The 27,829-nt window shown below is 66.7% G+C and overlaps 3 protein-coding genes across 3 annotated transcripts; 1 reads left to right on the forward strand and 2 right to left on the reverse strand.

The window, feature by feature from the left end:
• Window positions 1-2,711: 2,711 nt before the first annotated feature.
• Window positions 2,712-17,705, reverse strand: LOC141465305 (antigen WC1.1-like). The gene is given in 27 exon segments (XM_074148657.1): window positions 2,712-2,827; window positions 3,004-3,144; window positions 3,448-3,531; window positions 3,704-3,799; window positions 3,913-4,014; window positions 4,133-4,522; window positions 4,627-4,678; window positions 4,681-4,940; window positions 5,019-5,384; window positions 5,530-5,847; window positions 5,928-6,230; window positions 6,311-6,628; window positions 6,722-7,039; window positions 7,126-7,196; window positions 13,263-13,374; window positions 13,551-13,691; window positions 13,995-14,078; window positions 14,251-14,346; window positions 14,460-14,603; window positions 14,710-15,057; window positions 15,162-15,470; window positions 15,549-15,914; window positions 16,060-16,377; window positions 16,458-16,760; window positions 16,841-17,158; window positions 17,250-17,567; window positions 17,654-17,705. Coding segments are annotated over 27 exon segments (5,844 nt in total).
• A 1,039-nt stretch (window positions 17,706-18,744) lies between these two features.
• On the forward strand, window positions 18,745-22,291 carry LOC141465306 (NACHT, LRR and PYD domains-containing protein 3-like). Its single transcript, XM_074148659.1, has 6 exons — window positions 18,745-18,768; window positions 18,848-19,653; window positions 20,237-20,470; window positions 20,750-20,926; window positions 21,026-21,196; window positions 22,069-22,291. The coding sequence occupies exons 1-6, from the start codon at window positions 18,745-18,747 to the stop codon at window positions 22,289-22,291; spliced, it is 1,635 nt and encodes a 544-aa protein (XP_074004760.1).
• Window positions 22,292-22,862: 571 nt separating this feature from the next.
• On the reverse strand, window positions 22,863-27,441 carry LOC141465307 (scavenger receptor cysteine-rich type 1 protein M130-like). Its single transcript, XM_074148660.1, is given in 13 exon segments — window positions 22,863-22,978; window positions 23,153-23,299; window positions 23,599-23,682; window positions 23,855-23,950; window positions 24,064-24,207; window positions 24,314-24,661; window positions 24,766-25,152; window positions 25,408-25,650; window positions 25,796-26,113; window positions 26,193-26,495; window positions 26,576-26,893; window positions 26,986-27,303; window positions 27,390-27,441. Coding segments are annotated over 13 exon segments (2,874 nt in total).
• Window positions 27,442-27,829: the final 388 nt, after the last annotated feature.

The raw sequence follows: 27,829 nt of genomic DNA on the forward strand, positions 1-27,829 counted from the left end.
TCTCCTGAGGAGACCCCCACCATGAGCTGGTGGTGAGCTCTGCCTGGGGGTGGTTTTGTGCCGGTGCCAATGCTGGGACCTCCCAGTGATGGGTGCCCGTGCCTCCGAGTTCTCTGTCCCCCTGCAGCTTCGGTGCCTCGGGAGCAGGAGGAGGTCCCCGTCCCCTCGCTGAGCGGTGGCACGAGGAGCCGCAGGTCCCCATCCAGCCACTCTGCCGGGCGCTGCGGCACCCGGGCAGCAGCCTGCGGGCACTCCGGTAAGAGACCTGTCCACCACGCTCAGCCCAAATGGTGGCCACGGTACTGCTGCTGGCATGTGGCCACCATTGGCCACGGGTGGGGGTGGTCCATCTGTGCTGACTGGCCATAGGTTGGTGTGGTCCATCCATGCTGATTGGTTATACGGTGAGTGAGGGTGGTCCCCCCATGCTGGTTGGCCATGGTATGGCAAGGTGGATGGAGCCCTTGCAAGCTGATTGGCCATATGGTGGGCAGGTGTGGTCCTTCTATTCTGATTGGCTGTGGGTGTGTGTGGTCCCTTCATGCTAATTGGCCATGGATTGGGTGGGTGGGTGGAGCTCTTCCAAGCTGATTGGTCCTATGGTGGGGAGGGTGTGGTCCTTCCAAGCTGGTTGGCCATATGGTGGGTGGGTGTGGACCCTCCATGCTAATTGGCCCTGCAGTGGGTGGTTGGGGCTGCGGTCCCTCCATGCTGATTGGCTGTGCTAAGAGTAGGTCTGGTCCTTCCATGCTGATTGGTCAGGTGGGGGGTGTGTGTGGACCCTCCATGCCGATTGGCTGGGTGGCAGGGGGAATGGGGTGGGCAGCTAAGGCAGCTGTGACAACCTGGTCTGTTCTCTGCGTCCCTCCCCGCAGGCTGCAGTGGTGCGCGTTGTCTGAGAGCTGCTGTGCCGAGCTGGCGGGACTACTGGCCCAACACCCCACCCTGGCCCGGCTGGAGCTGGGCGATGGCACACTGGGTGACGGCGGCGTGCACCTGCTCTGTGAGGGGCTGCAGCAGCCTGGCTGCCACCTGCGTGTCCTGCGGTGAGTTATCCCGGGCATCTCCCCGGGCATCCATCTGGAACCTCTGGGCATCCCCCTGGCATCCCATGGGCACAACCACGGGCACCTCCCAGGTGGCCAAACCCCCAGGGTGGAGCACAGAGCCTTTTGGAGACCCCAAAAAGTCCCTCTGGGGTGGCATCAGCCCTCTATGCCACTCTCCCAGGGTGAGGAGCTCAAAAGCAGTGGCACCCGGGTGGTGACCATCACCGGGGGTGTCTTGGGCTGGCTCTGAGGGTCTTTCCCACGGGTCTCCGGCAGGCAGTGGTACTCCCACTTGACCAGCGCCTGCTGTGAGGACCTTGCCACCGTGCTGGCCACCAGCCCGTGCCTTGAGGAGCTGGATCTGTCCTTCAGCGAGGGGCTGCGCAATGCCGGCGTGCATTTGCTGTGCGAGGGGCTCCAGCGCCGCAACTGCCAGCTGCGGACCCTGCAGTAAGAGGGGCCCGGTGGGAGCTCAGCTCAGCTGGGGAGCTGCCGGCTGACGGGCGCCTGCTGCTGAGCCCTGGCCGCTCGGCTGGTGGAGAGTCCCCATCTCACCTGCCTGGACCTGAGCGACAACGAGCTGGGAGCCGACGGTGTCCTGCAGCTCTGCCAGCAGCTCCGGCATCCCGCCTGCCCGCTGCAGACCCTGGGGTAAGGTGCCTGGCACGTCCCTTCTCCTTCCCCAGCATCCCTGTGCTGGCACCCCGGGGTGGGATGCTGCCAGACGGGGAGGGTGATACCAGCGCCCTGGTGCCCAGGAGAGCAGAGGGTGGGTTTTCATAGAATCACAGAATGGTTTGGGTTGGAAGGGACCTTAAAGCCCATCCAGTGCCACCCCCTGCCCTGGGCAGGGACACCTCCCACCAGAGCAGGTTGCTCCAAGCCCCGTCCAACCTGGCCTTGAACCCCTCCAGGGATGGGGCAGCCACAGCTTCTCTGGGCAACCTGGGCCAGGCTCTCACCACCCTCACAGCAAAGAACTTCTTCCCCACATCTCATCTCAATCTCCCCTCTTCCAGTGTCAAACATGTCCTCCTCATCCTGTGGCTCCCCTCCTTTAGGAGAGCCCCTCGAAAGAACCAGAGCCAGTTCTAGCCCCATTTTTGGTGCTGCTGAAGGCCGGGGTGAAGCTTCCCCGGGTCTCATCCTGCTCCACATTTGGGGGGTGAGGGGGGGTCCTGCCTGCATCTGCTGGGGGTCAGGGCAGGGCTGGGCTGGCTCCTTCCCTCTCCCGCTTTCCCCGTGGTGGGAATAGTTCTGGGCGTTTGCCGATGGCAAATAAAGGCCCTGGGGCCAGTCCCCTGGCTCTGCCCCGTCCTCCCCCTGTCCCGCCGTCCCCAGGGATGTCCCTGGGGGTCCAGCTCCTGCCCCACGTCCCCGCGGGATGGCAGAGGTACCCGGCAGCGAGGTGCCAGCCCTGGAAGCGAGTGTCCACCCAGTCTGGGGTTTTAATAGAAAAACAAAAAAAGGATAAATTCACAATGAAGTAATAAAAAAAAAAACCCTCCGCTGGGGACATGGGAGCTGTTTTGCCGCTGTGCCGTGGTCCTGGGCAGGGAGAGGTGACCTCCTCTGTGGGCAGGGCCACCCCTTTGTGGGGACAGAGCCCCACCACCCTGCAGGCGTGTCCCCAGGGACTCCCGCGCTGTGGCCCGGGCGTCCTCACAGCGATGTCCCCAGGGTGCTGATGCCCACGTCGTCATAGTTGGTGTCCCCCGGGGGCTCTGCCGGGGGGTCCCTTGTGGCTCCGTGGGGACTTGGCGGGGGTGAGCTCCCACCTTAAGGGACACCAAAGGCCAGTCCCTTTTGGGGGCTGCTTCGTGTCCCTCCTGCCACACCCTGGTGGGGGTCTTGCCCCCATGCATGGGCCACCCTCTCCCTGCCCGCCGCCAGAACCAAGCCCCCCGCCCCGGGGTGGCTCTGCAGGGGACAGGGGGGCCGTGGCCCCTCTTACCTGTGGGTGGGACACAGCTCCAGCTCCTCCGTGCCACCCCCTCGGAGATGTCCCCAGTGCCGGCAGCGGGGGGCTCTTCCAGCACGGCCGCAGCATCATCGTAGCCGTTGGGGGGGCCGTGCTCGGGCTGGGCAGGGGAGTCTGGGACAGGCACGGGGGTGGATGGGGGTGAACCGGGGGCTCTGGCAGGGGGTCTGACTGTGCCACTCCCCCCTCCAGCCATGCCACCGGGGGTGTCCTGGTGGCTCTGGGGCTGCAGGGTCTCAGCCAGAGCTGCAGCAGGGATTAATGACCAGGGAAAGGATGTTTTGCTGTACGCTAATGAGTGGCAGCAGAGCTGGGCGAGGCGGGGTTGGGGGATCCATGTCCCCTTGGCTCCCCAGTGCCTGGCCGTGTCCCCTCTCCCCAGGGCTCCCCACAGGGTTGCTGCCCCTCTGCCCCTACCTGAGGCTGCCTTGGGGTCGTTCTCCTCCTCGCTGTCCCCGGTGTAATACGGCAGCTTTGTCCCCGACCCCTCCAATGGGGAGCCTGGCGGGGGGAGGACGGGGTGTCAGGGGGTGGCCGGAGCCGGCACCGAGGGCAGCCACGGCCCCTCACCGCAGACCGGGGCCACGGTAGCACCAGGGACACCCCCACACCATGGGGACAAGCCTCCCCCTTCTTCAGGGACAACCACCGGGCATGGGGGGGCTGCACCGACCTGGGCGACTGGGCACCTCCTGGTACTCGGGTGTCACGGTGTAGTCCAGCTCCTCGTAGATGGCATCAGAGACGGCGTCTGTGACTCTGCCAGGGCCTGAGATGACCCGCAGCGCTCAGCCGGGGCGGTGGCACCGTGGGTAGCACCGGGGTCGAGCCGCCCCATGGTGGGGAGCCCCGGGACCCCCAAACCCTCCTGCTGGGACCCACCTCGGCACCGAGCGCGGGCACGGCACGTCTGCACGGCCAGGGCACCCAGGGCCAGGCACAGCAGGGTCCCCAGGACCACACACAGGACCGTGGGCACCGGCACTGGCACCAGCCCCGGCCCTGATTTTGCCGCCACCGTGGTGCTGCTGGGGACATCTGCGGGGACATCACCAGGGCTGTGATGGCGGGGACCCCAGCCAGCCCGGCGCGGGGGGGCTGCCGGCACGGGCAGAGCTACCTGTGCAAGTGGCACCCTCCGGGCAGCTGCTCCCTGGGGACGGGGTGGGCGTCCCGCTGTCCCCATCACAAGCGACGTGGGCGTCCCCATCGGGGCTGCAAGCCTGCAGGTGCCAGGGTGCCGAGGGGCAGCGCCAGAGCGAGCGGGTCCCCTTCTCGCAGCCCACCCAGGCCAGCCAGGCGGGGGACGGCGACGGGGACGGGGCAGCCACCAGACTCCCCCTGGCCCCGCAGCCCAGCTGCTCACAGACGGCGCTGGCCGTGTCGGGGCTGGTGCCCCTGGCACACACGCGGCCCCACGTCCCATTGTAGAACACCTCCAGGTGCCCGCTGCAGCGGCCTCTGCCACCCACCAGCCGCAGGGAGCGATGCTCTGCAAGGGGGTACAGGGGGGGTGAGCGGGGTGTCATGGCACGGATGGGCCAGGAACCCCCCAGGGGGGATGGTCCCCATGGTCTGGGGGTGCAGGGCACTGACCTGAGCAGATGGCACTCGCCCCGCCACCGCGCCGGCAGCCGTGCCGTGCCGTGCCAGAGACGGGCAATCCCAGAGAGATGCCTCGCTCCCAGCACAGCCACCGGCATCCGGCCATGGTGGCCCCGTGCCAGGACCGAAGCCATCGGAGCCGAGTGCCTCCAGCGCCGTTCCGCAGCCCAGCTGGCGGCAGACGACGGTGGCATCCGGGAGGTCCCAGTTTTCCTGGCAGACGGTGGACCAGGTGCCCTCGACGTAGACCTCCACCCTCCCGGCGCAGTGCCCGGAGCCACCGGCCAGTCTCACCCGCCGGCTGCCTGTGGGGCATGGAGGGGACGGAGATGGGGTGGCCGCTCGGGGTGCTGGCACCCCTGGACCCTTCCTGGGTCACTCACCTGAGCAGATGATGGCCACCTCCCCGGGGCTGCCGGTCGGGGTGCTGGCCACCTCCCCGGGGCTGCCGGTCGGGGTGCTGGCCACCTCCTCGGTCGGGGTTGTGGCTGGCCCCGAGATGTTGCACTGGGCCAGGTTCTCCTCAGAGCCGTCACACCGCAGTCCCAGCAGCGCCGCAGTGCCCGAGCCTGGCACAGTGTAGACCTTCTCCGGCACGCCGCAGCCCAGCTGCCGGCACACCACGGTGGCACCCTGCGCGTCCCACAGCCTTGCCGGCACACTGGCCCAGGCACCGGGGCTTGTGGCAACCTCCAGCCGCCCGTCGCACCTGCTCTCCCCCTCCACCAGCCGCAGGGGCTCGGCGACACCTACAACATCCCCGGCGGAGCCGTGGGGGCACGGCAGGGCCCTGGATCAGCCATCCCTTCACCCCAAAATGGCCCTGCTTCCTCCACTCCCCACTTTTGGGGTGTCCCAAAAGTCCCCTTAAGGCTTTTTCCCACCCATACCGACCTGAGCAGTTGACGGCGGCAGCGTGGCCGGGGGTGCAGGGGGGCTCCCCCAGCACCACTGTGGGGCACTCGCCCGGGTGCCTCTCGCTCCCATCGCAGCCGAAGGCGTCCGGCCGCAGCGGCCCGTCCCCGCCGCCGAAGGAGCCTCCCGGTGGCACGGTGGCGGCAGAGGGGCCGCAGCCGAGGTGGTGGCAGAGGACGTGGGCGTCTGGCAGGTCCCAACCGGTGGCGCAGAGGGACCCCCACGTCCCCCCGGCCTCCACCTCCACCCTCCCGGTGCAGCCCGAGCCATTGCCCGCCAGACGGAAACCGGTGTAGGCTGCAGCAAAAAGGGCGTTGGGCTGGGGGGATCGCACGGGGACCCCCCCAGCACCCTCCCCGGTGTCCCCAAGTGCTTACGGGAGCAGATGATGGTGGCGTGGCCGGAGCAGACCTGGCCACGGGCCGGCCGGCGGGCGCAGGAGGCGAGGAGGGGCTCGGTGCCGGTGCAGTTGAACCCCCCCTCCCATAACGGCCCCGTTCCAGCCTCAAAGCGGCCGCTGCCGGGGACGGCCAGCGCCTCGCCGCAGCCCAGCGCCCGGCAGACCACCTGGGCCACCTTCATGTCCACGTCGTCCTGGCAAACGCCCACCCAGGCTTGGCCACGCCGCACCTCCAGCCGCCCGGTGCAGGCACCGGGGCCACCGACCAGCCGGGCAAACCCTACCGGCAGAGGAAACGGGGGTGACCGGTGCGGGGAACATGCCGGGACCGGCGTGTCCCCACCATCGCCCGGCTCCCACCTTGGCAGACGACAGAGGTGTCGTAGTCGTGAACAAATATGTAGGGTCCCCAGCCGCGGATCTCGCAGTCCCAGAGGGTGGTCTCGGTCCCCTTGCAGTCAATCACTCCCAGGCTGACAGGGCCGTCCCCTCGGCCGAAGCGGTCAGCAGCGTTGTAGGCGCCGGCGGCCGAGCCACAGCCCAGCTGCTGGCACACCACCTCGGCGTCCTCCATGTCCCAGGAGTCATCCCCCACCGTGCCCCAGCGTCCCTGCAGCTTCACCTCCACCCTCCCGGCACAGGGACCCCCGCCAGCCGCCAGCCGCAGCTCCACCGCGTCTGCACCAGGGGCACCGACACGGCTTCAGCATGGCCGGGGGACACCCCGGCACACGGCAGGTGTCCCGGCACGGCCATTTGCCCCCTCCTCACCTCTGCAGGTCACCCCAACGTCCCACTTGTGGCCGCAGAAGTGCTGTCCCCAGCCAAAGTGGCGACAGTCCTCCAGCTCCTTCTCGGTGCCCCAGCAGAAGGGCTGGAGCCAGATCCGGCCGGTGGCCTCCCCGAACGGGGCGAAGACGGACGCCCTGGCCACTGAGCCGCAGCCCAGTTGCCGGCACACCACGGTGGCCCAGTTGGCGTCCCAGTCGTAGTCGTAGACGCAGATGGAGCCCCACTCGCCGTTGTGCTTCACCTCCACCCGCCCGGCGCAGCGCCCGCCGCCCCCCACCAGACGCAGCTCCCCCGTGCCTGCGGCAAAGGAGGGTGATCAGGGCTGGGGGGGCTGAGGGGGGAAGGTGTCTGTGCCCCATGGCTGCCCCCCACCCGCCACTCACCCCTGCAGAGCCGCACACACAAGAGCAGCCCCAACACCCCGATGGGCACCATCCTGCCGTCCCGGACCCCCCTTCCCCAACACCAAGACGTGGGGCGGGTGATATATAGGCAGCCCCGAAACCGGGAGCCAATGGAGGGGGGCGGCGGCAGCGTCTGTGCCATTATCAGGGGGTGATCTCCCCGCCGGTGGGGGCCCCGTCCTCCAATAACCTGCTCCGTGCCCAAATATGAGGCTCGGCTCCGCTTCTGGCGTCACACACCTCGCCACGGCGCGTCGGCGCCCGGATGTGTCCCGGGGTGGGAGGGGGGGAGCCAGCCCCCACCCAGGGCACCTGCAGCCACCACGGGGTGCGTGGGCCCTTCCCGCCCCTGTCCCCCCCCACCGTGGGGGTGACCCTGTTACGGGATCACCCTCACCTTTCAAGTGCTCAATCCCAATGGCGACAGGATTCACCCCAAACCTACCAAAGCCATGGCACGTGACAAACCCCAAAGGCCCCAGCATGCTGGGGGACACGTCCCCCTCCCGGGGGGGGATGCCTGGAGACCCCAGGGGGGGACACTGAGGTGAAAGCAGCCCCCCGGCTGCCGGCGCTGCCTGCAGGTGGCACGTCCCCGGCGCCTCGCAAAGGCTGGCAGCACATGGCGGTGCCACCACGCTGCTGCCGGCAGCTGTGTCCCCGGGGCAGGAAGGAGGTGGTTTTTTCGTCCCCGTCCCCCGTCCCCCCCCCACTCCCAGCCTCGGCGGGGACACGGCGTCGGCATCGAACCGCCCGCAGCTCCCCGGCCACCTGCGGCCCTACCGATAACGCCGTGCTCAACCACAGCCGCATCTGCCCGCGGTGACGCCGCTGATGGGGGGGGAGTACGACAACACAGGACACGGAGCCAACACTGGGAAGTGGCAGCGGGGGGACGGGGACGACACCCACCTGGCTCAGCCAGGACTGAGCACCCCCCAAAAATGGTGGGCGCGGGGGGTGCAAAAGGAGCAGGATCTCCCTCGAGGTCCCGGTTGCCTTTGAGGACGAGGACGGGGCCAAGCCACCCACGGTGGAGGGACTTGGTGGGATCCTTCGGTGCCAAGTGGCGCGGATTCATAGATTCATAGATTCATAGATTGGTCCAGGCCGGAAGGGACCTCCAAAGGTCATCTAGTCTGATCTCCCCGCAGTCAGCAGGGACACCCCCAACTAGACCAGGTTGCCCAGGGCCTCGTCGAGCTTCACCTTGAATATCTCAAGGGAAGGGGCCTCAACCACCTCCCTGGGCAACATGTTCCAGTGTTCCACCACCCTCATGGTAAAGAATTTTTTCCTAATATCCAATCTAAATCTCCCCTTCTCCAACTTAAAACCACTGCCCCTCGTCCTGTCACTGCAGGCCTTTGTAAACAGACCCTCCCCAGCCTTACTCAGGCCCCCCTCAGGTACTGGAAGGCCGCTATGAGGTCTCCCCGGAGCCTCCTTTTCTCCAAGCTAAACAACCCCAGCTCCCTCAGTCTGTCCTCATAGGAGAGGTGCTCCAGCCCCCTGATCATTTTGGTGGCCCTCCTCTGGACCCGCTCCATCAGGTCCATGTCATGGACGTGGCCTGGTCGGGATTGGTGCGACAGGGAGCGGGGCAAGGTGATGGGGGGAGGGAGGCGGGGGGGGTTGGCATTGAAAAGCTGCAGCGCTGCAAGCCCAGGCAAAGCCACCACAAAGCTGCAGCTCTGCAAGCCCGGGCAAAGCCACCACAAAGCACAGAAACGGCCACAAATTTTTACCTCTCCCGGTTAATGAGGTGCAGAGGCAGGGACAACCCGCAGGACCTCCAGCAGTTCCTGGGCAAGCTCTGCTCCTTGGCCGCCGAGGGCATCTGGAAGCACAAGGTCCTCTTCGAGGAGAAGGAAATCAAGGACCGTGGCTTGGACCAGCCACACCTCCTCCCCCTCTTCCTCAACGAGAAGATCTCCAAGAAAGGCGTAGGCCATGGGAACGTCTACAGCTTCACCCACCTGCACCTCCAGGAGTTTTTTGCGGCAATGTTTTACGTTCTGGAGAAGGATGAGGAGATGGTTGGTGACTCGGGGACTCTCACAAAGGACGTAAATATGTTATTCGAAAGCTACAGCGAGTCCAGGAAGGATTTGAACTTAATGGCGCGGTTCCTCTTTGGTCTGCTAAGCGAAAAATCAATAGAGTACCTGGATGAAAGCATCGGGTGCAGAATTTCACCCCAAGCAAGGGAAGATACGCTGAAGTGGCTTCAGGGGAGGCACAGGGACATCTCCCAGCCCGGCCAACCGCTGAAGGTTACGCAGTTGGACACTTTCCACTTTTTCTTCGAGATGAACGACAAAAGCTTTGTGCAAAGTGCGTTGGGTCGTTTCACCGATGTAGACCTGCAGGACATCAAGTTGTCCCTCTACGACCAAATGGCTCTTTCCTTCTGCATCAGGCAGTGGGACGGGCTGGGCTGCGTCACCCTCCGGGGATGCTCCTTCCACCAGCAGGAGACCAGGGACGAGGTGGCCACGTCGGTGCCTCGGTAAGTCCTGCCCTTTTCTGCCCTAGTGACCCAAAATCACAAAGATTTCTCCTCCAACCCAACGGATGGTTTTTAAAGGCATTTTCGCTCTTTCCACCCAAAGAGCAGCTTGTCCCTTCCCTGGGGATTTAATTCCTCAACAGAGGATTAAACTTTTTCTTGGGGAGAATAAGGATCACGCAGGCTCCTCCATCCACTGCCTGTGGTGGGATTGATGGAGATGGAGCATCTCAGCTCAACCTCCCCAGCCCAAAAGGTCTCCTCCACACCCATGTTCAGCTTCACATCGCCCTCTCACATCCAAGGGGAGATCCCCACTGCTGACATTTGCTCATGGTCCTTCACATCTCCAGAGCCACGGATGTCTCTCCTGAGGAGACCCCCACCATGAGCTGGTGGTGAGCTCTGCCTGGGGGTGGTTTTGTGCCGGTCCCAAAGCTGGGAACTCCAAGTGATGGCTGCCCGTGCCTCCGGGTTCTCTGTTCCCCTGCAGCTCCGGTGCCTCAGGAGCAGGAGGAGGTCCCCGTCCCCTCGCTGAGCGGTGGCACGAGGAGCCGCAGGTCCCCATCCAGCCACTCTGCCGGGCACTGCAGCACCCGGGCAGCAACCTGCGGGCGCTCCGGTAAGAGACCTGCCCACCATGCTCAGCCCAAATGGTGGCCACGATACTGCTGCTGGCATGTGGCCACCATTGGCCATGGGTGGGGATGGTCCCTCTACGCTGACTGGCCGTGGGTTGGTGTGGTCCATCCATGCTGATTGGTTATACGGTGGGTGAGGGTGGTCCCCCCATGCTGGTTGGCCATGGTATGGCAAGGTGGATGGAGCCCTTGCAAGCTGATTGGCCATATGGTGGGCAGGTGTGGTCCTTCTATTCTGATTGGCTGTGGGTGTGTGTGGTCCCTCCATGCTGATTGACCATATGGTGGGTAGGTATTGTATTTCCACGCTGATTGGTCATACGGTGGGGTGAGTGTGGTTGCTGCATGTTGATTGGCCGTGGCTGGGTGTGGTCCCTCCATGCTGATTGACCATATGGTGGGTAGGTATGGTCCTTCCAAGCTGATTGGCCATATGGTGGGTGGGTGTGGACCCTCCATGCTAATTGGCCCTGCAGTGGGTGGATGGGGCTGCGGTCCCTCCATGCTGATTGGCTGTGCTAAGAGTAGGTCTGGTCCTTCCATGCTGATTGGTCAGGTGGGGGGTGGGTGTGGACCCTCCATGCCGATTGGCTGGGTGGCAGGGGGAATGGGGTGGGCAGCCAAAGCAGCTGTGACGACCTGGTCCGTTCTCTGCGTCCCTCCCTGCAGGCTGCAGTGGTGCGCATTGTCTGAGAGCTGCTGTGCCGAGCTGGCGGGGCTACTGGCCCAACACCCCACCCTGGCCCGGCTGGAGCTGGGGGATGGCACACTGGGTGATGACGGCGTGCGCCTGCTCCGCGAAGGGTGAAGCAGCCTGGCTGCCGCCTGCGTGTCCTGCAGTGAGTGACCCCGGGCATCCATCTGGAACCTCTGGGCATCCCCCTGGCATCCCATGGGCACAACCACGGGCACCTCCCAGGTGGCCAAACCCCCAGGGTGGAGCACAGAGCCTTTTGGAGACCCCAAAAAGTCCCTCTGGGGTGGCATCAGCCCTCTATCCCACTCTCCCAGGGTGAGGAGCTCAAAAGCAGTGGCACCAGGGTGGTGACCGTCACTGGGGGTGTCTTGGGCTGGCTCTGAGGGTCTTTCCCACGGGTCTCCGGCAGGCTGTGGTACTCCCGTTTGACCAGCGCCTGCTGCGAGGACCTTGCCACCGTGCTGGCCACCAGCCCGTGCCTGGAGGAGCTGGATCTGTCCTTCAGTGAGGGGCTGCGTGATGCCGGCGTGCATTTGCTGTGCGAGGGGCTCCAGCGCCGCAACTGCCAGCTGCGGACCCTGCGGTAAGGGGCCGGGGGGGCCGGCCGGTGTCCCCTCCTTCCCACCCAGAATAGCTCATCAAGTGGCCGGTCAAACCCCGTGTCCCTCTTTGTCCCCGCAGGCTTCCCCAGCATCCCTGTGCTGGCACCCCGGGGTGGGATGCTGCCAGACGGGGAGGGTGATACCAGCGTCCTGGTGCCCAGGAGAGCAGAGGGTGGGTTTTCATAGAATCACAGAATGGTTTGGGTTGGAAGCTTCCTTAAAGCCCATCCAGTGCCACCCCCTGCCCTGGGTAGGGACACCTCCCACCAGACCAGGTTGCTCCAAATCCCCTGGGCCAGGCTCTCACCACCCTCACAGCAAAGAAGTTCTTCCCCACATCTCAGCTCCATCTCCCCTCTTCCAGTGTCAAACCCTTCCCCCTCCTCCTAGGGCTCCCCTCCCTCATCCAGAGTCCCTCCCCAGCTTTCCTGGAGCCCCTTGAGGGACTGGAAGGGGCTCCAAGGTCTCCCCGGAGCCTTCTCTTCTCCAGGCTGAACCACTCCAACTCTCTCAGCCTGTCCTCACAGCAGAGGGCCTCCAGCCCTCACAGCATCTCCGTGGCCTCCTCTGGCCCCGCTCCAACAGATCCAGGTCCTTCTGCTGTTGTTGGCCCCACAGCTGGAGGCAGCACTGGGGGGGGTCTCCCCAGAGTGGAGCAGAGCAACAGAGTCCCCCCTCGACCCTGCTGGCCACGCTGCTGAGGATGCAGCCCGGGATGCGGGGGGCTTTCTGGCCTGCCAGCGCACAGGTTGAGCTTCTCATCCACCGACATCCCCAAGTTCCCCTCGGGGCTGCTCTCCCCCCGGCTTCATTCCACTGCATGGATGGATTTTAACAGCTCTTCTCCTTTTTTTCCCCTCCATTTAAAGCCTGAGCACGTCGGGGTTGAGTGAGGAAGCGCTGCAGGAGCTGGACACCCTGAGGACACTGAAGCCCCACCTCAAGAACAGGTACCTCCTGGAGCAGGAGGTGCCGCAGGCGGTGGCCATGGCCTGGCTGCCGTTCCACCGGGGGGTCCTGCTGGGCGCAGGGGACAGGAAGGGGCTCCCCTCCCTTAGGAGAGCCCCTCGAAACAACCGGACCCAGTTCTAGCCCCATTTTTGGTGCTGCTGAAGGCCGGGGCGAAGCCTCCCCGGGCCTCATCCTGCCCTACACTTGGAGGGTTAGGGGGGGTCCTGCCTGCATCTGCTGGGGGTCAGGGCAGGGCTGGGCTGGCTCCTTCCCTCTCCCGCTTTCCCCGTGGTGGGAATAGTTCTGGGCGTCTGCCGATGGCAAATAAAGGCCCCGGGGCCAGTCCCCTGGCTCTGCCCCGTCCTCCCCCTGTCCCGCCGTCCCCAGGGATGTCCCTGGGGGTCCAGCTCCTGCCCCACGTCCCCGCGGGATGGCAGAGGTACCCGGCAGCGAGGTGCCAGCCCTGGAAGCGAGTGTCCACCCAGTCTGGGGTTTTAATAGAAAAACAAAAAAAAGATAAATTCACAATGAAGTAATAAAAAAAAAAAACCCTCCCCTGGGGACACGGGAGCTGTTTTGCCGCTGTGCCGTGGTCCTGGGCAGGGAGAGGTGACCTCCTCTGTGGGCAGGGTCACCCCTTTGTGGGGACAGAGCCCCACCACCCTGCAGGCGTGTCCCCAGGGACTCCCGCGCTGTGGCCCGGGCGTCCTCACAGCGATGTCCCCAGGGTGCTGATGCCCACGTCATCATAGTTGGTGTCCCCCGGGGGCTCTGCCGGGGGGTCCCTTGTGGCTCCTTGGGGACTTGGCGGGGGTGAGCTCCCACCTTAAGGGACACCAAAGGCCAGTCCCTTTTGGGGGCTGCTTCGTGTCCCTCCTGCCACACCCTGGCGGGGGTCTTGCCCCCATGCATGGGCCACCTTCTCCCTGCCCGCCACCAGAACCAAGCCCCCCGCCCCGGGGTGGCTCTGCAGGGGACAGGGGGGCCGTGGCCCCTCTTACCTGTGGGTGGGACACAGCTCCAGCTCCTCCGTGCCACCCCCTCGGAGATGTCCCCAGTGCTGGCAGCGGGGGGCTCTTCCAGCACGGCCGCAGCATCATCGTAGCCGTTGGGGGGGCCGTGCTCAGGCTGGGCAGGGGAGTCTGGGACAGGCACGGAGGTGGATGGGGGTGAACCGGGGGCTCTGGCAGGGGGTCTGACTGTGCCACCCCCACCTCCAGCCATGCCACCGGGGGTGTCCTGGTGGCACTGGGGCTGCAGGGTCTCAGCCAGAGCTGCAGCAGGGATTAATGACCAGGCAAAGGATGTTTTGCTGTACGCTAATGAGTGGCAGCAGAGCTGGGCGAGGCGGGGTTGGGGGATCCATGTCCCCTTGGCTCCCCAGTGCCTGGCCATGTCCCCTCTCCCCGGGGCTCCCCACGGGGTTGCTGCCCCTCTGCCCCTACCTGAGGCTGCCTTGGGGTCGTTCTCCTCCTCACTGTCCCCGGTGTAATACGGCAGCTTCGTCCCCGACCCCTCCAACGGGGAGCCTGGCGGGGGGAGGACGGGGTGTCAGGGGGTGGCCGGAGCCGGCACCGAGGGCAGCCACGGCCCCTCAGCACAGACCGGGGCCACGGTAGCACCAGGGACACCCCCACACCATGGGGACGAGCCTCCCCCTTCTTCAGGGACAACCACCGGGCATGGGGGGGCTGCACCGACCTGGGCGACTGGGCACCTCCTGGTACTCGGGTGTCACGGTGTAGTCCAGCTCCTCGTAGATGGCATCAGAGACGGCGTCTGTGACTCTGCCAGGGCCTGAGATGACCCGCAGCGCTCAGCCGGGGCGGTGGCACCGTGGGTAGCACCGGGGTCGAGCCGCCCCATGGTGGGGAGCCCCAGGACCCCCAAACCCTCCTGCTGGGACCCACCTCGGCACCGAGCGCGGGCACGGCACGTCTGCACGGCCAGGGCGCCCAGGGCCAGGCACAGCAGGGTCCCCAGGACCACACACAGGACCGTGGGCACCGGCACCGGCCTCGATGTTGCCGCCACCGTGGTGCTGCTGGGGACATCTGTGGGGACATCACCAGGGGGTGTGATGGGGAGGAGCTCGCCAGCCCGGCGCGGGGGGGCTGCCGGCACGGGCAGAGCTACCTGTGCAAGTGGCACCCTCCGGGCAGCTGCTCCCTGGGGACGGGGTGGGCGTCCCACTGTCCCCATCACAAGCGACGTGGGCATCCCCATCGGGGCTGCAAGCCTGCAGGTGCCAGGGTGCCGAGGGGCAGCGCCAGAGCGAGCGGGTCCCCTTCTCGCAGCCCACCCAGGCCAGCCAGGCAGGGGACGGCGACGGGGACGGGGCGGCCACCAGACTCCCCCTGGCCCCGCAGCCCAGCTGCTCACAGACGGCGCTGGCCGTGTCGGGGCTGGTGCCCCTGGCACACACGCGGCCCCACGTCCCGTTGTAGAACACCTCCAGGTGCCCGTTGCAGCGGCCTCTGCCACCCACCAGCCGCAGGGAGCGATGTTCTGCAAGGGGGCACGGGGGGGATTAGGGGGCTGTCATGGCATGGATGGGCCAGGAACCCCCCAGGGGGGATGGTCCCCATGGTCTGGGGGTGCAGGGCACTGACCTGAGCAGATGGCACTCGCCCCGCCACCGCGCCGGCAGCCGTGCCGTGCCAGAGACAGGCAATCCCAGAGAGACGCCTCGCTCCCGGCACAGCCACCGGCATCCGGCCATGGTGGCCCCGTGCCGGGACCGAAGCCATCGGAGCCGAGTGCCTCCAGCGCCGTTCCGCAGCCCAGCTGGCGGCAGACGACGGTGGCATCCAGGAGGTCCCAGTTTTCCTGGCAGACGGTGGACCAGGTGCCCTTGACGTAGACCTCCACCCTCCCGGCGCAGTGCCCGGAGCCACCAGCCAGTCTCACCCGCCGGCTGCCTGCGGGGCATGGAGGGGACCGAGATGGGGTGGCCGCTCGGGGTGCTGGCACCCCCGGACCCTTCCCGGGTCACTCACCTGAGCAGATGATGGCCACCTCCTCAGGGCTGCCGGTCAGGGTGGTGGCCACTTCCTTGGGGCTGCCGGTCAGGGTGGTGGCCACCTCCTCGGTTGGGGTTGTGGCTGGCCCCGAGATGTTGCACTGGGCCAGGTTCTCCTCGGTGCCGTCACACCGCAGTCCCAGCAGCGCCACGGTGCTCGACCCCGGCACGGCGTAGACCTTTTCCGGCACGCCACAGCCCAGCTGCCGGCACACCACGGTGGCACCCTGCATGTCCCACAGCCCTGCCGGCACGCTGGCCCAGGCACCAGGGCTTGTGGCAACCTCCAGCCGCCCGTCGCACCGGCTCTCCCCCTCCACCAGCCGCAGGGGCTCGGCGACACCTACAACATCCCCGGCGGAGCCGTGGGGGCACAGCAGGGCCCTGGATCAGCCTTCCCTTCACCCCAAAATGGCCCTGCTTGCTCCACTCCCAAATTTTGGGGTGTCCCAAAAGTCCCCTTAGGGCTTTTTCCCAGCCATACCGACCTGAGCAGTTGACGGCGGCAGCGTGGCCGGGGGGGCAGGGGGGCTCCCCCAGCACCACCGTGGGGCACTCGCCCGGGTGCCGCTCGCTCCCATCGCAGCCGAAGGCATCCAGCCACAGTGGCCCGTCCCCGCCGCCGAAGGAGCCTCCCGGTGGCACGGTGGCGGCGGAGGGGCCGCAGCCGAGGTGGTGGCAGAGGACGTGGGTGTCGGGCAGGTCCCAACCGGTGGCGCAGAGGGACCCCCACGTCCCCCCGGCCTCCACCTCCACCCTCCCGGCGCAGACCGAGCCGTTGCCCGCCAGACGGAAACCGGTGTAGGCTGCGGCAAAAAGAGCGTTGGGGTGGGGGGACGGCGCGGGGATCCACCCAGCACCCTCCCCGGTGTCCCCAAGTGCTTACGGGAGCAGATGATGGTGGCGTGGCCGGAGCAGACCTGGCCACGGGCCGGCCGGCGGGCGCAGGAGGCGAGGAGGGGCTCGGTGCCGGTGCAGTTGAACCCCCCCTCCCATAACGGCCCCGTTCCAGCCTCAAAGCGGCCGCTGCCGGGGACGGCCAGCGCCTCGCCGCAGCCCAGCGCCCGGCAGACCACCTGGGCCACCTTGATGTCCACGTCATCCTGGCAAACGCCCACCCAGGCTTGGCTACGCCGCACCTCCAGCCGCCCGGCGCAGGCACCGGGGCCACCGACCAGCCGGGCAAACCCTACCGGCAGAGGAAACGGGGGTGACCGGTGCGGGGAACGTGCCGGGACCGGCGTGTCCCCACCATCGCCCGGCTTCTACCTTGACAGACGACGGAGGTGTCGTAGTCGTGAGGCAATACGTAGGGTCCCCAGCCGCGGATCTCGCAGTCCCAGAGGGTGGTCTCGGTCCCCTTGCAGTCAATCAGTGCCAGGCTGACGGGGCCGTCCCCTCGGCCGAAGCGGTCGGCAGCGTTGTAGGCGCCGGCGGCCGAGCCACAGCCCAGCTGCTGGCACACCACCTCGGCGTCCTCCATGTCCCAGTAGTCATCTGCCACCGTGCCCCAGCGTCCCTGCAGCTTCACCTCCACCCTCCCGGCACAGGGACCCTCACCGGCCGCCAGCCGCAGCTCCATCGCGTCTGCACCGGGGGCAGGCACGGCTTCAGCATGGCCGGGGGACACCCTGGCACACGGCGGGTGTCCCGGCACGGCCATTTGCCCCCTCCTCACCTCTGCAGGTCACCCCAGCGTCCCACCTGTGGCCGCAGAAGTGCTGACCCCAGCCCAAGTGGTAACACTCCTCCAGCTTCTTCTCGGTGCCCCGGCAGAAGGGATGGAGCCAGATCCGGCCGGTGGCCTCCCCGAACGGGGCGAAGACGGATGCCCTGGCCACCGAGCCGCAGCCCAGTTGCCGGCACACCACAGTGGCCCAGTTGGCATCCCAGTCGTAGTCATACATGCAGACGGAGCCCCACTCGCCGTTGTGCTTCACCTCCACCCGCCCGGCGCAGCGCCCGCCGCCCCCCACCAGCCGCAGCTCCCCGGTGCCTGCCGCAAAGAAGGGTGATCAGGGCTGGGGGGGCTGAGGGGGGAAGGTGTCTGTGCCCCACGGCCGCCCCCCACCCGCCACTCACCCCCGCAGAGCCGCACGCACAAGAGCAGCCCCAACACCCTGGTGGGCACCATCGTGCTGTCCCGGACCCCCCTTCCCCAACACCAAGACGTGGGGCGGGTGATATATAGGCAGCCCCGAAACCAGGAGCCAATGGATGGGGGCGGCGGCAGCGTCTGTGCCATTATCAGGGGGTGATCTCCCCGCCGGCGGGGGCCCCGTCCTCCAATAACCTGCTCCGTGCCCAAATATGAGGCTCGGCTCCGCTTCTGGCGTCACACACCTCGCCACGGCGCGTCGGCGCCCGGATGTGTCCCCGGGTGGGAGGGGGGGAGCCAGCCCCCACCCAGGGCACCTGCAGCCACCACGGGGTGCGTGGGCCCTTCCCGCCCCTGTCCCCCCCCCCACCGTGGGGGTGACCCCGTTACGGGATCACCCTCACCCTTCAAGTGCTCAACCCCAACGGCGACAGGATTCACCCCAAAACCTACCAAAGCCATGGCACGTGACAAACCCCAAAGGCCCCAGCATGCTGGGGGACACGTCCCCCTCCCGGGGGGGGGATGCCTGGAGACCCCAGGGGGGGACACTGAGGTGAAAGCAGCCCCCCGGCTGCCGGCGCTGCCTGCAGGTGGCACATCCCTGGCGCCTCGCGAAGGCTGGCAGCACATGGCGGTGCCACCACGCTGCTGGCAGCTGTGTCCCCGGGGCAGGAAGGAGGTGGTTTTTTCGTCCCCCGTCCCCCCCCCACCCCCGGCCTCGGCAGGGACACGGCGTCGGCATCGAACCGCCCGTGGCTCCCCGGCCACCTGCGGCCCTACCGATAATGCCATGCTCAACCACAGCCGCATCTGCCCGCGGTGATGCTGCTGATGGAGGGGGGAGTACGACAACACAGGACACGGAGCCAACACTGGGAAGTGGCAGGGGGGACACAGGGACAACACCCACCTGGCTCAGCCGGGACCGAGCACTCCCCAAAAACGGTGGGCGCGGGGGGTGGAAAGGAGCAGGAGCTCCCTCGAGGTCCCGGTTGCCTTTGAGGATGAGGACGGGGCCGAGCCACCCACGGTGGAGGGACCTGGTGGGATCCTTCAGTGCCGAGCGGCGCGGATGGCCGTGGCCTGGCCGGGATTGGTGGGACAGGGAGCGGGGCAAGGTGACGGGGGGGGAAGGCAGGGGTGTGCGTTGAAAAGCTGCAGCTCTGCAAGCCCAGGCAAAGCCACCACAAAGCACAGAAACGGCCACAAATTTTTACCTCTCCCGGTTAATGAGGTGCAGAGGCAGGGACAACCCGCAGGACCTCCAGCAGTTCCTGGGCAAGCTCTGCTCCTTGGCCGCCGAGGGCATCTGGAAGCACAAGGTCCTCTTCGAGGAGAAGGAAATCAAGGACCGTGGCTTGGACCAGCCACACCTCCTCCCCCTCTTCCTCAACGAGAAGATCTCCAAGAAAGGCGTAGGCCATGGGAACGTCTACAGCTTCAGCCACCTGCACCTCCAGGAGTTTTTTGCGGCAATGTTTTACGTTCTGGAGGAGGATGAGGAGATGGTTGGTGACTCGGGGGCTCTCACAAAGGACGTAAATATGTTATTCGAAAGCTACAGCGAGTCCAGGAAGGATTTGAACTTAACAGCGCGGTTCCTCTTTGGTCTGCTAAGCCAAAAATCAATAGAGTACCTGGATGAAAGCATCGGGTGCAGAATTTCACCCCGAGCCAGGGAAGATACGCTGAAGTGGCTTCAGGGGAGGCACAGGGACATCTCCCAGCCCGGCCAACCGCTGAAGGTTACGCAGTTGGACACTTTCCACTTTTTGTTCGAGATGAACGACAAAAGCTTTGTGCAAAGTGCGTTGGGTCGTTTCACCGATGTAGACCTGCAGGACATCAAGTTGCCCCTCTACGACCAAATGGCTCTTTCCTTCTGCATCAGGCAGTGGGACGGGCTGGGCTGCGTCACCCTCCGGGGATGCTCCTTCCACCAGGAGGAGACCAGGGACGAGGTGGCCACGTCGGTGCCTCGGTAAGTCCTGCCCTTTTCTGCCCTAGTGACCCAAAATCACAAAGATTTCTCCTCCAACCCAACGGATGGTTTTTAAAGGCATTTTCGCTCTTTCCACCCAAAGAGCAGCTTGTGATTGGCTGTGGGTGTGTGTGGTCCCTCCATGCTGATTGGCCATGGATTGGTATGGTCCCTCCATGCTAATTGGCCAAGATATGGGTGGGTGGGTGGAGCCCTTCCAAGCTGATTGGTCCTATGGTAGGGTGGGTGTTGTTCCTGCATGTTGATTGGCCATGGGTGGGTATGGTCCTTCCAAGCTGATTGGCCATATGGTGGGTGGGTGTGGGCCCTCCATGCTGATTGACTATATGGTAAGGTAGGTATGGTCCTTCCATGCTGATTGGCCATATGGTGGGTGGGTGTGGACCCTCCATGCTAATTGGCCCTGCAGTGGGTGGATGGGGCTGTGGTCCCTCCATGCTGATTGGCTGTGCTAAGAGTAGGTCTGGTCCTTCCATGCTGATTGGTCAGGTGGTGGGTGGGTGTGGACCCTCCATGCCGATTGGCTGGGTGGCAGGGGGAATGGGGTGGGCAGCCAAGGCAGCTGTGACAACCTGGTCTGTTCCCTGCGGTGTGATGACTTGGTCTGTTCTCTGCTTCCTCCCCGCAGGCTGCCGTGGTGCGGGTTGTCCGAGAGCTGCTACGCCGAGCTGGCGGGGCTACTGGCCCAACACCCCACCCTAGCCCAGCTGGAGCTGGGCGATGGCACACTGGGTGACGGCAGCGTGCACCTGCTCTGCGAGGGGCTGCAGCAGCCTGGCTGCCTCCTGCGTGTCCTGCATTGAGTGACCCCGGGCATCCCCCCAGGCATCCATCTGGAACCTCTGGGCATCCCCCTGGCATCCCATGGGCACAACCACGGGCATCTCCCAGGTGGCCAAACCCCCAGGGTGGAGCACAGAGCCTTTTGGAGACCCCAAAAAGTCCCTCTGGGGTGGCATCAGCCCTCTATCCCACTCTCCCAGGGTGAAGAGCTCAAAAGCAGTGGCACCAGGGTGGTGACCATCACCGCGGGTGTCTTGGGCTGGCTCTGAGGGTCTTTCCCACGGGTCTCCGGCAGGCTGTGGTACTCCCGCTTGACCAGCGCCTGCTGCGAGGACCTTGCCACCGTGCTGGCCACCAGCCCGTGCCTGGAGGAGCTGGATCTGTCCTTCAGCAAGGGGCTGCGCGATGCCGGCGTGCATTTGCTGTGCGAGGGGTTCCAGCGCCGCAACTGCCAGCTGCGGACCCTGCAGTAAGGGGCCGGGGGGGGCCGGCCGGTGTTCCCTCCTTCCCACCCAGAGTAGCTCATCAAGCGGCAGGTCAAACCCCGTGTCCCTCTTTGTCTCCACAGGCTGGGGAGCTGCCGGCTGATGGGCGCCTGCTGCCGAGCCCTGGCCGCTCGGCTGGTGGAGAGTCCCCATCTCAGCTGCCTGGACATGAGCGACAACAAGCTGGGAGCCGATGGTGTCCTGCAGCTCTGCCAGCAGCTCCAGCATCCCGCCTGCCCGCTGCAGACCCTGGGGTAAGGTGCCTGGCACGTCCCTTTTCCTTCCCCAGCATCCCTGTGCTGGCACCCCGGGGTGGGATGCTGCCAGGCAGGGAGGGTGATACCAGTGTCCTGGTGCCCAGGAGAGCAGAGGGTGGGTTTTCATAGAATCACAGAATGGTTTGGGTTGGAAGGGACCTTGAAGCCCATCCAGTGCCACCCCCTGCCCTGGGCAGGGACACCTCCCACCACACCAGGTTGCTCCAAGCCCCCTCCAACCTGGCCTTGAACCCCTCCAGGGATGGGGCAGCCACAGCTTCTCTGGGCAACCTGGGCCAGGCTCTCACCACCCTCACAGCAAAGAACTTCTTCCCCACATCTCATTTCAATCTCCCCTCTTCCAGTGTCAAACCCTTCCCCCTCCTCCTAGGGCTCCCCTCCCTCATCCAGAGTCCCTCCCCAGCTTTCCTGGAGCCCCTTGAGGGACTGGAAGGGGCTCCAAGGTCTCCCCGGAGCCTTCTCTTCTCCAGGCTGAACCACTCCAACTCTCTCAGCCTGTCCTCACAGCAGAGGGCCTCCAGCCCTCACAGCATCTCCGTGGCCTCCTCTGGCCCCGCTCCAAGAGGTCCATGTCCTTCTGCTGTTGTTGGCCCCACAGCTGGAGGCAGCACTGGGGGAGGTCTCCCCAGAGCGGAGCAGAGGGACAGAATCCCCCCTCGACCCTGCTGGCCACGCTGCTGGGGATGCAGCCCGGGATGCGGGGGGCTTTCTGGGCTGCCAGCACACAGGTTGAGCTTCTCATCCACAAACATCCCCAAGTTCCCCTCGGGGCTGCTCTCCCCCCGGCTTCATTCCACTGCATGGATGGATTTTAACAGCTCTTCTCCTTTTTTTCCCTCCATTTAAAGCCTGAGCACGTCGGGGTTGGGTGAGGCAGCGCTGCAGGAGCTGGACATCCTGAGGACACTGAAGCCCCACCTGAAGATGGGGTACCTCCTGGAGCAGGAGGTGCCGCAGGCAGGGGCCATGGCCCGGCTGCCGTTCCACCGGGGGGTCCTGCCGGGCGCGGGGGACAGGAAGGGGCTCCCCTCCTTTAGGAGAGCCCCTCGAAACAACCGGAGCCAGTTCTAGCCCCATTTTTGGTGCTGCTGAAGGCCGCGGCGAAGCCTCCCCGGGTCTCATCCTGCCCCACACTTGGGGGGTTAGGGGGGATCTTGCCTGCATCTGCTGGGGGTCAGGGCAGGGCTGGGCTGGCTCCTTCCCTCTCCCGCTTTCCCCGTGGTGGGAATAGTTCTGGGCGTTTGCCGATGGCAAATAAAGGCCCCGGGGCCAGTCCCCTGGCTCTGCCCCGTCCTCCCCCTGTCCCGCCGTCCCCAGGGATGTCCCTGGGGGTCCAGCTCCTGCCCCACGTCCCCGCGGGATGGCAGAGGTACCCGGCAGCGAGGTGCCAGCCCTGGAAGTGAGTGTCCACCCAGTCTGGGGTTTTAATAGAAAAACAAAAAAAGGATAAATTCACAATGAAGTAATAAAAAAAAAAAAAAACCCTCCGCTGGGGACATGGGAGCTGTTTTGCCGCTGTGCCGTGGTCCTGGGCAGGGAGAGGTGACCTCCTCTGTGGGCAGGGCCACCCCTTTGTGGGGACAGAGCCCCACCACCCTGCAGGCGTGTCCCCAGGGACTCCCGCGCTGTGGCCCGGGCGTCCTCACAGCGATGTCCCCAGGGTGCTGATGCCCACGTCGTCATAGTTGGTGTCCCCCGGGAGCTCTGCCGGGGGGTCCCTTGTGGCTCCGTGGGGACTTGGCGGGGGTGAGCTCCCACCTTAAGGGACACCAAAGGCCAGTCCCTTTTGGGGGCTGCTTCGTGTCCCCCCTGCCACACCCTGGCGGGGGTCTTGCCCCCATGCATGGGCCACCTTCTCCCTGCCTGCCGCCAGAACCAAGCCCCCCCCAGAGGTGGCTCTGCAGGGGACAGGGGGGCCGTGGCCCCTCTTACCTGTGGGTGGGACACAGCTCCAGCTCCTCCGTGCCACCCCCTCGGAGATGTCCCCAGTGCCGGCAGCGGGGGGCTCTTCCAGCACGGCCGCAGCATCATCGTAGCCGTTGGGGGGGCCGTGCTCGGGCTGGGCAGGGGAGTCTGGGACTGGCACGGGGGTGGATGGGGGTGAACCGGGGGCTCTGGCAGGGGGTCTGACTGTGCCACCCCCACCTCCAGCCACGCCACCGGGGGTGTCCTGGTGGCACTGGGGCTGCAGGCTCTCAGCCAGAGCTGCAGCAGGGATTAATGACCAGGCAAAGGATGTTTTGCTGTACGCTAATGAGTGGCAGCAGAGCTGGGCGAGGCGGGGTTGGGGGGGGTCCATGTCCCCTTGGCTCCCCAGTGCCTGGCCGTGTCCCCTCTCCCCGGGGCTCCCCACGGGGTTGCTGCCCCTCTGCCCCTACCTGAGGCTGCCTTGGGGTTGTTCTCCTCCTCACTGTCCCCGGTGTAATACGGCAGCTTCGTCCCCGACCCCTCCAACGGGGAGCCTGGCGGGGGGAGGACGGGGTGTCAGGGGGTGGCCGGAGCCGGCACCGAGGGCAGCCACGGCCCCTCACCGCAGACCGGGGCCACGGTAGCACCAGGGACACCCCCACACCATGGGGACGAGCCTCCCCCTTCTTCAGGGACAACCACCGGGCATGGGGGCGCTGCACCGACCTGGGCGACTGGGCACCTCCTGGTACTCGGGTGTCACGGTGTAGTCCAGCTCCTCGTAGATGGCATCAGAGACGGCGTCTGTGACTCTGCCAGGGCCTGAGATGACCCACAGCGCTCAGCCGGGGCGGTGGCACCATGGGTAGCACCGGGGTCGAGCCACCCCATGGTGGGGAGCCCCGGGACCCCCAAACCCTCCTGCTGGGACCCACCTCGGCACCGAGTGCGGGCACGGCACGTCTGCACGGCCAGGGCGCCCAGGGCCAGGCACAGCAGGGTCCCCAGGACCACGCACAGGACCGTGGGCACCGGCACCGGCCTCGATGTTGCCGCCACCGTGGTGCTGCTGGGGACATCTGTGGGGACATCACCAGGGGGTGTGATGGGGAGGAGCTCGCCAGCCCGGCGCGGGGGGGCTGCCGGCACGGGCAGAGCTACCTGTGCAAGTGACACCCTCCGGGCAGCTGCTCCCTGGGGACGGGGTGGGCGTCCCGCTGTCCCCATCACAAGCGACGTGGGCATCCCCATCGGGGCTGCAAGCCTGCAGGTGCCAGGGTGCCGAGGGGCAGCGCCAGAGCGAGCGGGTCCCCTTCTCGCAGCCCACCCAGGCCAGCCAGGCAGGAGACGGCGACGGGGACGGGGCGGCCACCAGACTCCCCCTGGCCCCGCAGCCCAGCTGCTCACAGACGGCGCTGGCCGTGTCGGGGCTGGTGCCCCTGGCACACACGCGGCCCCACGTCCCGTTGTAGAACACCTCCAGGTGCCCGCTGCAGCGGCCTCTGCCACCCACCAGCCGCAGGGAGCGATGCTCTGCAAGGGGGTACAGGGGGGGTGAGCGGGGTGTCATGGCATGGATGGGCCAGGAACCCACCAGGGGGGATGGTCCCCATGGTCTGGGGGTGCAGGGCACTGACCTGAGCAGATGGCACTCGCCCCGCCACCGCGACGGCAGCCGTGCCGTGCCAGAGACGGGCAATCCCAGAGAGACGCCTCGCTCCCGGCACAGCCACCGGCATCCGGCCATGGTGGCCCCGTGCCGGGACCGAAGCCATCGGAGCCGAGTGCCTCCAGCGCCGTTCCGCAGCCCAGCTGGCGGCAGACGACGGTGGCATCCGGGAGGTCCCAGTTTTCCTGGCAGACGGTGGACCAGGTGCCCTTGACGTAGACCTCCACCCTCCCGGCGCAGTGCCCGGAGCCACCAGCCAGTCTCACCCGCCGGCTGCCTGCGGGGCATGGAGGGGACCGAGATGGGGTGGCCGCTCGGGGTGCTGGCACCCCCGGACCCTTCCCGGGTCACTCACCTGAGCAGATGATGGCCACCTCCTCAGGGCTGCCGGTCAGGGTGGTGGCCACTTCCTTGGGGCTGCCGGTCGGGGTGGTGGCCACCTCCTTGGGGCTGCCGGTCGGGGTGGTGGCCACCTCCCCGGGGCTGCCGGTCGGGGTGCTGGCCACCTCCCCGGGGCTGCCGGTCGGGGTGGTGGCCACCTCCTTGGGGCTGCCGGTCGGGGTGGTGGCCACCTCCTCGGTCGGGGTTGTGGCTGGCCCCGAGATGTTGCACTGGGCCAGGTTCTCCTCGGTGCCGTCACACCGCAGCCCCGGCAGCGCCGCAGTGCCCGAGCCCGGCACGGCATACACCTTCTCCGGCACGCCGCAGCCCAGCTGCCGGCACACCACGGTGGCACCCTGCGCGTCCCACAGCCCTGCCGGCACGCTGGCCCAGGCACCGGGGCTTGTGGCAACCTCCAGCCGCCCGTCGCACCGGCTCTCCCCCTCCACCAGCCGCAGGGGCTCGGCGACACCTACAACATCCCCGGCGGAGCCGTGGGGGCACGGCAGGGCCCTGGATCAGCCTTCCCTTCACCCCAAAATGGCCCTGCTTCCTCCACTCCCCACTTTTGCGGTGTCCCAAAAGTCCCCTTAAGGCTTTTTCCCAGCCATACCGACCTGAGCAGTTGACGGCGGCAGCGTGGCCGGGGGGGCAGGGGGGCTCCCCCAGCACCACCGTGGGGCACTCGCCTGGGTGCCGCTCGCTCCCATCGCAGCCGAAGGCGTCCGGCCGCAGCAGCCCGTCCCCGCTGCCGAAGGAGCCTCCCGGTGGCACGGTGGCGGCGGAGGGGCCGCAGCTGAGGTGGTGGCAGAGGACGTGGGCATCGGGCAGGTCCCAACTGGAGGCACAGAGGGTCCCCCACGTCCCCCCGGCCTCCACCTCCACCCTCCCGGCGCAGACCGAGCCATTGCCCGCCAGACGGAAACCGGTGTAGGCTGCAGCAAAAAGGGCGTTGGGGTAGGGGGATGGCGCGGGACCCCCCCAGCACCCTCCCCGGTGTCCCCAAGTGCTTACGGGAGCAGATGATGGTGGCGTGGCCGGAGCAGACCTGGCCACGGGCCGGCCGGCGGGCGCAGGAGGCGAGGAGGGGCTCGGTGCCGGTGCAGTTGAACCCCCCCTCCCATAACGGCCCCGTTCCAGCCTCAAAGCGGCCGCTGCCGGGGACGGCCAGCGCCTCGCCGCAGCCCAGCGCCCGGCAGACCACCTGGGCCACCTTGATGTCCACGTCATCCTGGCAAACGCCCACCCAGGCGTGGCCACGCCGCACCTCCAGCCGCCCGGCGCAGGCACCGGGGCCACTGACCAGCCGGGCAAACCCTACCGGCAGAGGAAACGGGGGTGACCGGTGTGGGGAACGTGCCGGGACCGGCGAGTCCCCACCATTGCCCGGCTCCTACCTTGGCAGACGACTGAGGTGTCGTAGTCATGAACAAATACGTAGGGTCCCCAGCCGCGGATCTCGCAGTCCCAGAGGGTGGTCTCGGTCCCCTTGCAGTCAATCAGTCCCAGGCTGACGGGGCCGTCCCCTTGGCCGAAGCGCTCGGCAGCGGCGTAGGCGCCGTCGGCCGAGCCACAGCCCAGCTGCTGGCACACCACCTCGGCGTCCTCCATGTCCCAGTAGTCATCTGCCACCGTGCCCCAGCGTCCCTGCAGCTTCACCTCCACCCTCCCGGCACAGGGACCCTCGCCGGCCGCCAGCCGCAGCTCCACCGCGTCTGCACCGGGGGCACTGGCACAGCTTCAGCATGGCCGGCGACACCCCGGCACACGGCGGGTGTCCCGGCACGGCCATTTGCCCCCTCCTCACCTCTGCAGGTCACCCCAACGTCCCACCTGTGGCCGCACATGTTCTGACCCCAGCCCAAGTGCGGACACTCCTCCAGCTTCTTCTCGGTGCCCCAGCAGAAGGGCTGGAGCCAGATCCGGCCGGTGGCCTCCCCAAACGGGGCGAAGACGGACGCCCTGGCCACCGAGCCGCAGCCCAGTTGCCGGCACACCACGGTGGCCCAGGTGGCGCCCCGGTAGAAGTCGTAGACGCAGACGGAGCCCCACTCGCCGTTGTGCTTCACCTCCACCCGCCCGGCGCAGCGCCCGCCGCCCCCCACCAGACGCAGCTCCCCCGTGCCTGCGGCAAAGGAGGGTGCTCAGGGCTGGGGGGGGTTAATGGGGCAGGTGTCTGTGCCCCACGGCTGCACCCCACCCGCTACTCACCCCCGCAGAGCCGCACACACAAGAGCAGCCCCAACACCCCGATGGGCACCATCCTGCCGTCCCGGACCCCCGTCCTCAACCCTGAGTGTGGGGCGGGTAATATATAGGCAGCCCCGAAACCGGGAGCCAATGGAGGGGGGCGGCGGCAGCGTCTGTGCCGTTATCGGGGGGGTGATCTCCCCGCCGGCGGGGGCCCCGTCCTCCAATAACCTGCTCCGTGTCCAAATATGAGGCTCAGCTCCGCTTCTGGCGTCACACACCTCGCCACGGCGCGTCGGCGCCCGGATGTGTCGCGGGGTGGGAGGGGGGGAGCCAGCCCCCACCCAGGGCACCTGCAGCCACCACGGGGTGCGTGGGCCCTTCCTGCCCCTGTCCCCCCCACCGTGGGGGTGACCCCGTTACGGGATCACCCTCACCCTTCAAGTGCTCAATCCCAACAG

Source organism: Numenius arquata, chromosome 6 (genome assembly GCF_964106895.1).
Source record: "Numenius arquata chromosome 6, bNumArq3.hap1.1, whole genome shotgun sequence".
Classification (NCBI taxonomy): Eukaryota; Metazoa; Chordata; class Aves; order Charadriiformes; family Scolopacidae; genus Numenius; species Numenius arquata.